The sequence below is a fragment of the Plecotus auritus genome (assembly GCF_963455305.1).
Source record: "Plecotus auritus genome assembly, chromosome: 12".
In the NCBI taxonomy this organism is placed as follows: Eukaryota; Metazoa; Chordata; class Mammalia; order Chiroptera; family Vespertilionidae; genus Plecotus; species Plecotus auritus.
In genome coordinates, this window is record NC_137778.1 from 22,644,627 (window position 1) to 22,657,561 (window position 12,935).

Here is a 12,935-nt window from a genome sequence, read left to right on the forward strand (position 1 = left end):
ATTAAAATGCATAATGAAATTTGGGCAAAAACTACCATTTTGCTTTCCTTGGGTGGCTTACCGCATTTGCCAAGTCCAGCTGGGTTAGTTATGCAAACACCTGAGGACTAACTGATCAGGAACCAAAACTGCTTCTTTCTGGATCCCACTGATCTTCACAGATCTTCACTGATCTGAATCCAGATCAGCGAGATTCAACTGTCTTTCTATGACACCCTGAGGTATCAATAACGAAACCTAGGGTTCTTGAGACAATGTCAAATCATAACAATTTCAAATTACTTTAACTTATATATATATATATATATACACACACACACATACATATAACACATATGGTACATTTTTAAAAAGAGAGAACCACTGTCATAAAATCTAATAAGTGAGAACAAAATCTAAACAACCCAAGAAAGTTTGGGAATCACTGCTCTGTAGGTGGATTAACATTCAGAAAGAGGAAGCCCCAGGATTTGTGTTTTGTTTGGGTGTGCACATGGTATCTGCAGAAACTGTCTCTCCACATATCTATGTATTTTAAGTGCAAGCAAGGCTGTAAATCCTCCCGTTTCCTTGCACCTCTGGGCTATTGAGAAGGCTGCTGTGCACAGTCCCCCTTTGGATCATGTTATCTTCCTCAGGTTCTTTCACTCCTCATGAGATATTTATCGTTTCTCATGCAAATTTCATCACTGTTGTCTTTCCTAAACTCAAGAGCTCCATAACTGGGTCATGACCACAAGAGAATGCTTCTGGAACTAAAGCAATCACTCAAACACAGAAAGAGATTCTACTTAAAAATTCAACACCCCAGTATATCTTACTTAAAACACACACACAAAACAAACAAACAAACAAACAAACAAAAAACACAAAAAAAACCTGCTCTAGCTAGTTTGGCTGAGTGGATAGAGTGTCGGCCTGTGGACTGAAGGGTCCCAGGTTTGATTCCAGTCAAGGGCACATGCCTGAGTTGTGGGCTCGATCCCCAGTATGGGGCATGCAGGAGGCAGCCAATCAATGAGTTTATCTCATCATTGATGTTTCTATCTCCCTCTTCCTCTCCCTTCCTCTGTGAAGTCAATAAAAATATATTAAAAAAAAACATAAAAAAAACTAGTAAAATAGGTCTTTCCAATTGACATATCAATAAAAACAAATTCTTGGCCCCCAGGTAGGGGTGGGAAGGCAACTGTTTACTGTTGGGGCAAACAGGAGGTTTCACTGCTAGACTTGAAAGGGGAAGGTGATGGGAGAGGAAAGCCCCTTCCAGTCTGCAGGAGAAGGTGGCCTCCAAAGGTGTGGCTGAAAAGTCAGCGAAGCTGTGGCATGGGCTTCGGAGCTGCTGAGTCAGGCCCAGTGACAAAGTTCAGTCTGGTGGCAAGCCTGGGGCTCAAGGTCATAGGGGACTTAGTCATTCTGAAGAGGGTTCCTTCCCCAAGTTCAATCCTACAACCAGACTTCTCAGGAACTCCCAACTGGAGATAAGTAGAGCTAAACCTAATGGAAGGAAAACACCAATGCAAGCTCACTTGATGGCAACTGGCTCACTCTGGGGTTCCAAAACAGAACTGCTCCCAACCTGGTGTACCTCTGGGGACAGGGTGGACAGAATTGCAGATCCACAAGCAAAGAGCACAGGGAGAGTAGGATGTGAGAAGCCTGACTTCTAAAGTCAAGCTCATTCTCAAGGGCACACAGTGGTCATGACAAAATTCTGCTGTCCCTTGCCTTGTCTGACAGCATCACAGGGAAAGGTGGAAGCAGCCCAGAAAAAGCTAATTCTGACCAATTCGATACCAAGTGGAAAAAGCCAAAAGCTACAGCAGCATGGTTACCTCATTTTGCTATCTTTCTTGCCGACAGACTGCCCCAGACCCCAACGGCACCTGGGCGATAGAGCCCAGCACACAGACAGTGCTCGAGTTGCCTAGTTACAACCTCCCCTCTGTCAGCGCTTATTATATTGCAGAGATTCAGGGAATATGATGACTTGATGGAAATGTAACTCCTTTGGCCCACTGATATAGAAGGGGAATATGAAGCTCTTTTCCTGAATCCTATCGGCACTGTTCTTGTCAGTGGCCACGTTTGGTTGGTAGTGGGACAAGCTAAACTTAGTAAGCATGCCCCCTGACCTCCAAATTCCACACAATCCTGTTCTCTGCAGTGCACACAATGTGGCAATGTGCTGGGTAGAAGCGCAAGGCCGGGCCATCTGAGTCCACACACTTCTTCCCCATGTCTCTCCTCCCAATAGCATAGAGGCTGGTACCTACTGGGGCTGAGCAAAGCCAACGAAGCTATACCTCCTTAAAAAGTCAGCTGTTGCTGCCTTCTTCATACTTGAGAAAAAACCTTTCAGGACAAGCTCTATAGATTGCAGGATTTTCTAAAGAAAAACTCAGAAAAATATTTGTATAGAAACAGGCTCAAAGGATAATCTAACATTTAACATCTGGCAACAACTCTGAACTTCTGGCTTATGTCTAACTTTATTATTTTTTATTCTCTTCTCTTCATTCGAGATAACCTGATAATAGAGGGCTGCATAATCTATCCAAACATTTGGGCATTTAATCTTCCAAAGTAGGCAAGCTCTAAGGAGCTCCCACATGCCAACAAGATAAACTGCATCCACCAAAAACACATTTGATGTTTTGTGTCTAGGCCCCCAGAACAGGTAAGTTTATCAGCCTTCCGTAACCCATAACCAGCATCTGAGAGCTTCCGAACCTCAAGCAGCACATCACCCATGTTACATAAGTAAGGCCCTTGACATCAACAATACTTTTACCAGGTTTTCTGCAACACAGTTGAAGGCTTTTTATGAAGAATGAATTAGAATTAAACCTGGCTAGAGCTGAGAAACAGCAGACCTATGTTTATGTTATCCTCTCCCAACAAAGGGCACTACTGCAGAATTGGTTACCCCCCACCCCCATTTTAATAAGTGATTTTGACTACAGTGTGCCCTCAGCTTGGAGAGGAGAGAGAAGAATTTGTAAAATAACTATCAAGGGTCAAGAAAATACATGGGTACCAAACATGTGGGTATGAGGTCTGCAGATCAGATAAGCACTGTGAGAAACTCCTGTTTGAGATTTCTGACTGGCACAAATGGAAGTGTTATGAAGGGAAATGCTTTAAAAGTTCGTGGGTTGGGAGGCTGCTGAGATACAAGGACCAACACAGAGATCCACCTGAGAGAGGGCAGCGCTAAAGTGTCAGAACATAAGCTGGGGCACAGTGAAAGGGACTCGGGGCCGCTGTCTAGGCTTCACTCAAAAGAGGACCCAATAGATAAACATTCTCCTGTTCCCTTCCAAATATTGTTATGTAGAAACACTCACTCCTGCACAGGGCTCCCTCCGGTCTTTCTTCCCCCACGCCTCTTTTCCTTTTTAAAAATTTCCTTAAAGTTTATCATTTAAAAAAGCATTAACTTGAGAAATGTTCTCTGCCAAATGAAACAACTGCTTATATCTTGCTTAAGGAGGTTCAACACCCTTTTAACATTATATCTCACAGCACAGAAGGCATGAACGAGTTCTATTTGTGTGGTTATATGTACACATGTGTGAATAAATATGTATATATATTTGTATATATAATGGCTAACATGTAACATTCTATGCTTCTGATAATTAGGGTTGCATTCAAGATGACAATTCACACCTTTGGAAAAAAGGAAACCAATCGGCTTCCAAGACTGTTTCTGTCCTACACTGAAGCCAGGGATGACTACTGGTGAGACAGTAATTACTGACGATCTACTGAGAGCATGGGGGCAACACACGGAACGCGCTGTCCCCCACTTTGTGTTTCTTTTCTTACAAGAGGAGTCATCACTTTTCAGAGTGACGCTTCAGATCTGGATTTCCTTCCCAAATTTTACTTAAGTGATTAAAGGAGCAACTTAGAAGTTAAAGATTGAGATAAGATTACCCTGCCTAGAGATATGCTAGTATAATGAATAAAATCTTTATCCCAAATAAAAATTATAATTTACAAATAGAAAATGTTTTGTTTTTAAATAGGAAATAGTCAGAGATTCCTGCTATGGTATGGTTAGCCCTTTTCTGTGCGGAAGAAAGGGTGTCTGTTTTGGATGATTTATGGATAGCATATTTGAAGAACCTCTCCAGGGGAGAGTAAACCCTGTTGGTGGCGCTGCTGCCACCATGGGAGAGGGAAGGGCAGTGGGTGTGAGAAGGTGGAGATGGTGTGTAGAGACACAAATATTTATAATTTTGTAAACTCTAAAGAGGAAAGAGAACACCCTTTATTACAATTGGGGTAAAAAAACAGCCCCCTATCTAAAATGGAAAATTCCCATCTGCTATAGACAGAAGGAATAAAACATCAACAGGAGTTCAACAGAACTCCCTCCTAAAGTCCAGTTTTGATGCAAGAGCTCTCGTCTGTGTCCTCTGAAGCAGCGTATCCCCAAAGTGGAGTAGCTGTCCATCCAGAGCCAGTCTTGGTTGATCAGTGGGATTAAATGTTTTGTTTAGACCTTAGTATTTGCATGTTTTCCTAAAGGACCAGGGGGCCGGAGTGGGATTTTTTTAAACTGGCAGGTGAATCCCTGAAAAATTCATTCTGACAATGTTCTATTGTATGCCGTGCGCTTCTACCAGACAGACACTGGGTCTCTACCTACTGACCCACTGGGCTCATTTCTCACTCATACAACTAACAACTGCAGTGCTTTCAACAAGAGGAAAACAATAATAAAAATAGCAATAATTAAAAAGGTAATCTACATTATTAACTTCCTTTGGGTATATTACAGTGGTATTTTCTGTACATGGCCCAGAACTAAGTTCCCTATGTACACAGAGACATGGGGGAAAAGCATCGACCTCGGAAGTCTTCGCCTTATGCCCTGAAAGACAAGGTTCCTTTTTCAATTGAGAGCTTCTCACCTCACTGCTGTTCTGAAGTAGCAATATTCTGTAAACCTGGTGGGGTTGGGGGAAGGGCAGTGGACAGGAGAGCGGGGACATTTCCTTCTGTCTCCTCCCACAGTCTGTCTAGTCACCAAGGCCGTCAGCAGCTGCTGTTTTTGAATTCACCATTCTCCGTGATGGAAAGCTTGGTGGGGTTGGTGGGAGAGAGGCCATTTCGGACCTGCATGCTGTACCGCTCCTTCACCTGGGTCAGTGCGCTCATCAGTCTGGTGTTGGCCGAATCCAGGGACACGATCCGTTTTTCCTACAATACACCAATCATGGCTTTATTCCGGCTCCACACAGGAAATCACACCATAATACGCTTTAGGATGACTGTTCTAACACTTTCTATCACACTGCTGCACGCATGATGCTTTCTGGATCAATGGAACGTCTCTGCCTCTTTCTGCACACCGAGTCCAACGGGTCTGTGCTTATTTTCTCTTTTTGTCCTGTCAGCATAGCAGGATGTGTTATTAATAATCCCTCAGGACACTAAGATATCAAGGTAAAGTGACACCACGTGTTACTTCAGACTATGCAACACAGGGTCAAGCTGCCTGACTGTATTAAGTGCTTTTGGTCAAATTTAAAACATGGACATTAGATGGCAAAGAAAGAAGCACCAGAGGTTTCATTTCACAGAGAAGTGCAAGTGATCTGTGGGTCCTTAGCCCCCAAAGAGGGCACATCAGTCGTATTTGCAGAGAACTCATTGTGCTCAAGATAAAAACAACACATGGTGGCAGTTTATAGTCACCAACAAAGTGAGGATGCAACACGCAAGAGGGGGGAAAGCAGCCAAAAGCTCAGACCAGGGAGTTACTTGGATACAGGTAGGGAGGTGTGGCCGAGAGGGGTGCCATAAACATAACACATGAAAACAAACAGAGAACACAAGCTCCTGGACTCATTCCAGCTCAGAGTTACTCCAGGAAAGCTACCCCACATGGAGAGTGCTTTCATTTTACTTTTGAGTCTCTGAAAAACAACAACACACGCTTTAGAACCAGTATTTTGGAGCCAAAGGGTGTTGAATTCACACACATTAAAAAAAAAAAAAAAAAAAAGAAAACCTGAGGGGGGGAAAAAAAGGCCCCCCCCAAAAAAAAAGCATCTCAAGAAAAGTAGGGCCATCTAAATTAAAAAAAAAAAAAAATCACCCTACCAGTGAGGTAAATCATTCCAGAAGTTAATGCCAAGAAGAGCTGGCTTTGCCTATGCCCATGAAATTAAAAAGAAAATGGCAAATGAGGAACAATCACCAAAGCCAAAAGGAGCTTTCCTACCCCAGAAGCTTCTGCATTTATGGGGAAAAGCATGGTAAGGTGAGTCACGGTCAGGTGGAGAGGACAGGAGGACTGAGGCTTTGGCGCTGCTCCTTGCTGTTGAAGCCAGCAACACAGGGCCCACGGGGGCTCTGTAGGGAACGCACTGCAGGGATACGAGTAAAGACCACTGCCCAAGGAGTGAGGGCGGGGGAGGGGGATTTAGGTAAACGTGCAGACACAGCATCAAATGACGCTTCCCTACTCTGGGGTGGGGCAGGGATCTGTAAGGCAGCAGTGCGGTGGTCACAGTTTCAACAGTATAAAAACCAAAACCCAGCTCATGCTTACTATCATTAAAAAAAAAAAAAAAAATTCTTCCTTTCCCTGATGGAGAACTCAGGTGGTAAGATACCTAAAATCAGCATTATTAACTAACCACTAATCTAATATGCTTTTGACATTGGAAGGTGAGTATCTTGTTGGAAGAATAGGCAAAACTCAAAGAAAGAAAGATCCATGAGGCTTTAAAAAAATGATAATAATTAAAAAAAATTACAGCCAGTGGAATTTACTGGGATAATAAGTATAGATCTTTTCCAAATCAGTCAGTCGGTAAGGACTGGCCCATGGTTATTAGAAAATAAGGACTGGGAGACAAATACGATGTTTTACCCTATGATCCCTACACAGAAAAACATGATTTCTTGAAATAATGAAAAAAGATAATTCAACATTAGGCTAATCTATAAGGCCCCGATACTAAGGAATATTCATTATACTAGCATATCTCTAGGATTTTCCAGGTTTATAAAAAAAAATTAGGCATTATAAAACATCATTTGATTCTTAAAGGGTTACAAAGAGGTTAAGAATGATTGTAATTATTTATTGACTCTGAGAGTAACAACAGAAGCCAAACAACTCCTCTCCCCCAAACCGATAAAAGTTTCTAAGTGGAAAAACTCCCTTTTGTAATTCCCCTCACTGCCAACTTCTCAAAATAAAACAAAAAGTAAAAGAAAAAAAAATCAAATAGGGACTTTTGAAGTTCATGTTTAGTTGACAAAAGATGCTCTGACATTGTGATTCTGCCTGGACTGAAAGACAGAACAATCTAATCCAGGCCTGACAGGAAGGATGTCAAGGGTGGGGAGTCAGGAGCTGGAATGTGTAGGAGGCCAGTGCACTGGGCCAGGGCTGGGAACTGCTCGGCTAGAGAACGACAGGGTTTACTTGCCTGTTTGAATAATCTCATCTCCATTTAGGACCTGTAATTTAACACAGTGGAGGTATCACTTGCAACAGTACCTAGGCAGCTGCTTGCTTCTCAGAAGAGGAAGCCCTTCTCTGTTCTCCATCTGAGTCACATGGAGAGATCCTGGAGGGGAGAGATCCCTGGACTGATGTTTGAGAAATGGTCCCTTAGTACCATCACTAGGCTCCCCATGGCCGTGCTACAAGGTCCAGGACGGTGGACCCGCCCTCACCGATGGAGTGCTCATCCTCCCCCTTCCAGTTAGAAAGCGGCTGGCCCAGGCTGGCCTTGCGGCATGAGCTGACTCTAGGAGATGGAGAGGCTGAATTCACAGACAAGCCTTTCCTGTGGGACACGGGGCTGCTGAGAGAGATGAAAACCAGTTCACTGGGCATCCGGCATGGCATCTCGGGAAATGCTGGGCTCAAACTCTAGTATAAGGAAAGATACTATATTCATTTCAGAATGTTTTTTCTACTAGTGGCACCAAGCCACTCAAAGGGTGTTCAGAGTCTCTTTCTATAATAATATTTTAATGTATCAGTAAGACAACAGCTGGGACTGGGAAACCTAACTTTAAGGAGATTATAATTTTTCAAAAACTGGCTTTAGTGTTTGATTTGTGCTGTGCATGGTGCAGTGGTTTCCACATGTGCTCTAGTGGATTTTCCCAGTATTCTTTGGGGATCCACACAGGGCATCTGGTCGAAAATGTACTATACAGTAATGCCTATGTTGGAATCGATAATTGATTATACTCAGCAAGCTTTGGTGTCATGCGACCTATTATTTGAGAGTGGTTCTTGTTGTTGAGTGGTCAGTAAGAGCAGCTGGAAACTGATCTATAAAAGGTGCCTCTGGTTTCACCAAAGTAGTCCATAGAATCAAATCATTTGAACACCACTGTCTTGAGAGATGGGCACAAAATATTATCTAATTGAGCTAGACCACAAGTCTGGTGCATTGAGGGTAATATTTCTTCCATTCCTGATCAGTGCCACTCTCCTGGTTATCGGACAGAAAGTCCTTGTTTTCCAGAGCATTTGAGCCCTGATAAATTCAATTCCTTCTCTCGCTTTCATCTTCTATCCTAGGGCTCCTGCTGCATACCCAGTCATCTTACTGTAGATGTCAAAACAGGGGCTGGGGTGGGCTAACAATGAGAAGCTGATGATGAAGCTGTCTTGATGAACAACCGAGAAAAGGGCAATCCTGCATGCAGAGCCACCACTATGACACAGCCATGCTCCCTCTGCTTCAGGCTAACACAATGTCAGGCCAGCTGAAATTATTAAAACGGTCTGTTGTATCTTATTGGAACTAAAACCTCTCCTGGTGTGGTTATTAGAACTCTCCCTGCTTTATACTGCCATATTGAAAATTCCAAAGTGAACACTTATCAATACTAGTTTTCCTGACTAAATTGCCCTCTTTCTTCAGGCTGTTTCTCTTAAGCCTCTGCGATGAGTTTTTATAGTACACAACGAGATGGCCTTATCTCCACTACCCTTCCCTCACTCACCCTGGGGACACCTGAAAGTGTTTTTGTTTTTGTTTTTAAAGGACCATGTAAGATAATTACAACAGAAGTTTCTTCTGCTACTTAGGAGATCTAAATAGCCAGAAACTACAGAGTTTGAGAGTCCAAAATATTTTGGGAACTATGCTGACGAGAGAGCATCACTCGACTTCCAGGTCAGGTGTCTCTGAAGGAGTACGAGGCCCATGGAGCATTCTTCCGATGGCTGTGCTTTCAGCTTCACCCCCAGTGCCTTTAAAAACAACCCCCACCCAGCACCTAGAATGCAGGTGGCAAGGGCATGTTTCTGAACAATGGGGGCTCTCACACAGGCTGACGTGCAGAGAAGAGAGCAGAACATGAAGTCCCTGCTCCCAATTTTATTTTACAGCTGAGGGATATGGTATGTACTTAAGGGTGAGAAATGCACACCTGGCTGGGTTGTCTTCAGGCAGGTGACACATTCAGTGGGCAGACCAGACAGTCTCAAAACCGCAGCTGCCTTTTGTGATTTGTTTCGTTCTAAGACATACGACTATATGTTGCATTGATAAAATGAAAAAGAATTAAGAAACATTTTCTGCCTGCTGGATTTTGTTCTGAACATTGATGTGTCCCTGTGAGGTACTCTTGGCAGTCATCACACCATTGCTGTCACAGGTATAGAGTGAGCAAAGGCCCAGACTGATTTCATCAATCGAAAGAGGCTCTCTAAGCACAGCCAACAACCAAGCAAATTCCAAGCATCAATGCCAAGCCTTGAAACAAAGGAATAAGGAAGGGTACCTTTGACAACCTTATCTCTCCCCTACAGTTGGGGGCTAGAGGTTGATGGCACAGTGGACGTGACTGACAAGACCGTGAACATCACAGCCAAGCAATGGTCAGTGGAGGTCACAAGCCAGACACATGCAGTTACTTTTCACAGCTATTCCCTTAGAGAACGCCCTACTTTCCATAAGGAAAGAAGTAAACCCCTTCATGCACTAGGTTGAGATCTGTCAAGCAACTGTACTAAGCACGCTAATACTTTGCTGGGTTAACAGACTTGTCACTAGTAAAAGAAAGGAGAAGTGGAGAGATCATATAGATATCTTCAAAAGATAATGCTGAGAACCTCCCAGTGACCCATTTTCCAGTACATGCCTTGGCATGCACAAGGGACGGGAAGTCAGGAAATAACAGTTATTATAAACAAGTGCCTTCTACCAGATTCCGAGCCTGCCTACCTGTGCATCGATTATTTTCTGCTTTGCATCAATAACTGCTTGCATCTCAGCATGATCCTTCTTCAATTCCTCTTCCACAGCCATTAGCCTAGAAAGTGGCAGGAAGGACATTTCAGCATCTTCAAAGAGAGGGCTTCATAACGAACGCAGAGGACAAGAAATCCAAACTCATCCTAGTTCAATATTTCCACTCCATCCCAATCAAAGATCTGAAACCGTGTGCTCTTTCTTCTCTCCTACCTTGGAAGACACCCAACATTAATTTCTCTACCTGTGACTAGGTCACTCACATTTTCATCTCCTCTGGGACAGTATTTCCATGATCACTTCTTCCCTCAGATCCCTCAGCACAACTCATTTCATCTTAAAATATCAAACCAGTCAACAAAAACCCAACAACTTCCTCTTAATCTCAAGTTACCCTGTGACAGCTATCCTTTCTGTTCCCTGCACAGGTTGGTCCTCAAAGAGGACTCTAATTAGTGGATCTAGTTTCTTTCTCATCCACCATTTACATCTCACCCCACTGATGTTTAAACCCCATCAAACTGCCCTCAGTAAGACTGTACGGCTGAAACAGCAGACCTCTTCTGTCTTCAGTTTACCTGACCTTCCACAGCTTTTGACAAGATGGAAGCACAGTGGTTATTGAGCATGGACTCTGGAGCTTGAGCCTGGCTTCAAATCTTGGTTGCACTGTTAGGTGACCATGGGCAAGTGACTTAACCTGTTGCTTATTTCTTTATTTGTAAAATGAGAATAGTAATATGCCTACCTCAGACGTTGGCATTAAACAAATTATTACTAACAGATTAAACAATCTGTAAAGGACTCAGAAATGAGCCAGGCCCATAGTAAGTGCTATGTGAGTGTTGGGTAAAATTAACATTCTAACATTACCTTAGTCTCCTTTGACATCCTTGGCACTCTCTTCTCTTGGTTCTCTGGCCCTCACCAAGAGAAATTTCCTTCCCTGTTTTTGGAAACTTTTGTGAAAAACTAAGTTCGTCTTGGACACTGAATACTTAGGTTTTTAAAACCCAGTTCTCCTCTAAGGCCTCTCAAGTGCATCATTAAGCTTTTATTTTTCCTAATTGTTACGATGAAAGAAAACAGAACACCTCTATCTTAAAAGGAAGTGCACAGAGGTCTCCCACTTGGAAAATTTAAGAGACAGAACCAATCATCACCTTTATACTAAGTGCCATGAGCATACGCAGAGTTGCAAGTGGCACTGCTGCCGTTCCTTGAGGAGTCTCTGGCTCCTCTTTCCACCTCTTTGTGTGCCTGGCTACCCACCCCCACTGCCAGGTGACCCTCTAACCTGCTGATGATGCTCTTCATCTGGCTGTCCTTCTCTTCTTGCTGCTGGCGCAACCGTTCCTCGCTGTCCTCCAGCCGGGCCTTGTACTCCAGCAGCAGCTTCTGCATCTGCTGCTCCTGCACCAGCAGCCGGCGCTCATACTCCTCTAGCCTCCGGCTGGACACTCGCAGGCGCTCCTTCAGTTTAGTGATTTCCTGTTCATACTAGAGGACAGAAAAAGGAGTTATACAAGTTGTAGAATCAGTGATTTGCTTTTGAAAAAAGAAACCCTCTGAGGCAAGGTAGCTGGATACCATCCGAACTGCCATCCCACCTACTGCTGATGTTCTTGAAAATTATCAACAGGCACAAATGGGAATGGAGCTCTGCCCTCCTCCTAAAATTACATTTATATTGTTAACTTGGCATTCCAAATCTATATATTAATGTGTCTCTGTCCACATTAAACTACCAGCTCCTGCAAGCCTCATCCAATCCGTGATGGCATCAAATAGGAGTAGGAAAATAAAATGATCAAGCACTCAGAAGCCTGACAAATCACTTAAAATGAGCCAAAAGCCAGTTGTTGACAAGAGAAAGGTTCTGTCATTTTCTCTACTGTAGGATTTCAGACTGAGCTCGGCTCATTGTTCCTTCACTCTGCTAGAATCAGCCCTGTAGAGAACACCCAACATTTCTATAATGTTAAGCACTACTAAATAAGTAACTAGAAATTTATGGGAGAGTAGACTATTGCTTCTTTCTCCCCAACTAGAAAAGTATAAAATATTCAGGTCACAGGCATTAAGCCAAAGGTCTACAAGTACTTTAGGGCTGATGGATACTGCCTCTTGGCCCTTTTTCACGATGTGGTTCACCTGTCCAATTTAGTTCTCCTTTCTCTACACAGAGGTCTGTTTTCTCGCAAAAGCTTTATATAAGTAAAGTTTTATATAATTCAATTGGTTACACGGCCCTTTCTTAAACTGAAGGTGCTGGGTGTGGGGTTTGAGTACACTGGAATGTCAAATTTCTAGGCAAGGTGAGAAGCATAAACTTTGTTATAAATGGTCTAGATAAATTCATTAAGAATTAGTGATAAATCTGTACAATAATTTGTAGAATGCAATCTATTTTCACATAATGTTTCATTTAATTGACAGACAATTAGCTTCTTCAACAACATGGTCCTAAATGATGATTTAATCCAGAAGGTCAAAGATGACAATTTTTAGGACAGTTTGAAGAGGAAGACTGCATCAATGAGCATGTTTCGGGTCATGCTGATAGGTAAGCAGAAGCTAGCTGTCTGGTTCTTATCAAATAAGATAATGCCATACATGGTGTCAAGTTTCTTATCAAATAAGATAATGCCATACATGGTGTCAAGTTCTTGTTTGATA

General features: G+C 42.9%; 1 protein-coding gene across 10 annotated transcripts in view; it reads right to left on the bottom strand.

The window, feature by feature from the left end:
* Positions 1-2,521: 2,521 nt before the first annotated feature.
* RASAL2 (RAS protein activator like 2) overlaps positions 2,522-12,935 on the bottom strand; it is a gene marked incomplete at its 5' end in the record, with an annotated part of 257,338 nt that continues 246,924 nt past the window's right edge. For 4 of the 10 annotated variants that reach the window (XM_080648919.1, XM_080648916.1, XM_080648922.1 and 1 more), the window contains 4 exons: positions 4,107-5,217; positions 7,464-7,494; positions 10,230-10,317; positions 11,554-11,756. In XM_080648919.1, the coding sequence (XP_080505045.1) occupies positions 5,075-5,217; positions 7,464-7,494; positions 10,230-10,317; positions 11,554-11,756 (465 nt within the window). In that variant the 3' untranslated portion in view covers positions 4,107-5,074. Of the gene's footprint in view, positions 5,218-7,463; positions 7,495-10,229; positions 10,318-11,553; positions 11,757-12,935 lie in introns of all 10 variants that reach the window. The other 6 variants (XM_080648918.1, XM_080648925.1, XM_080648917.1 and 3 more) reach the window with 3 other exon arrangements.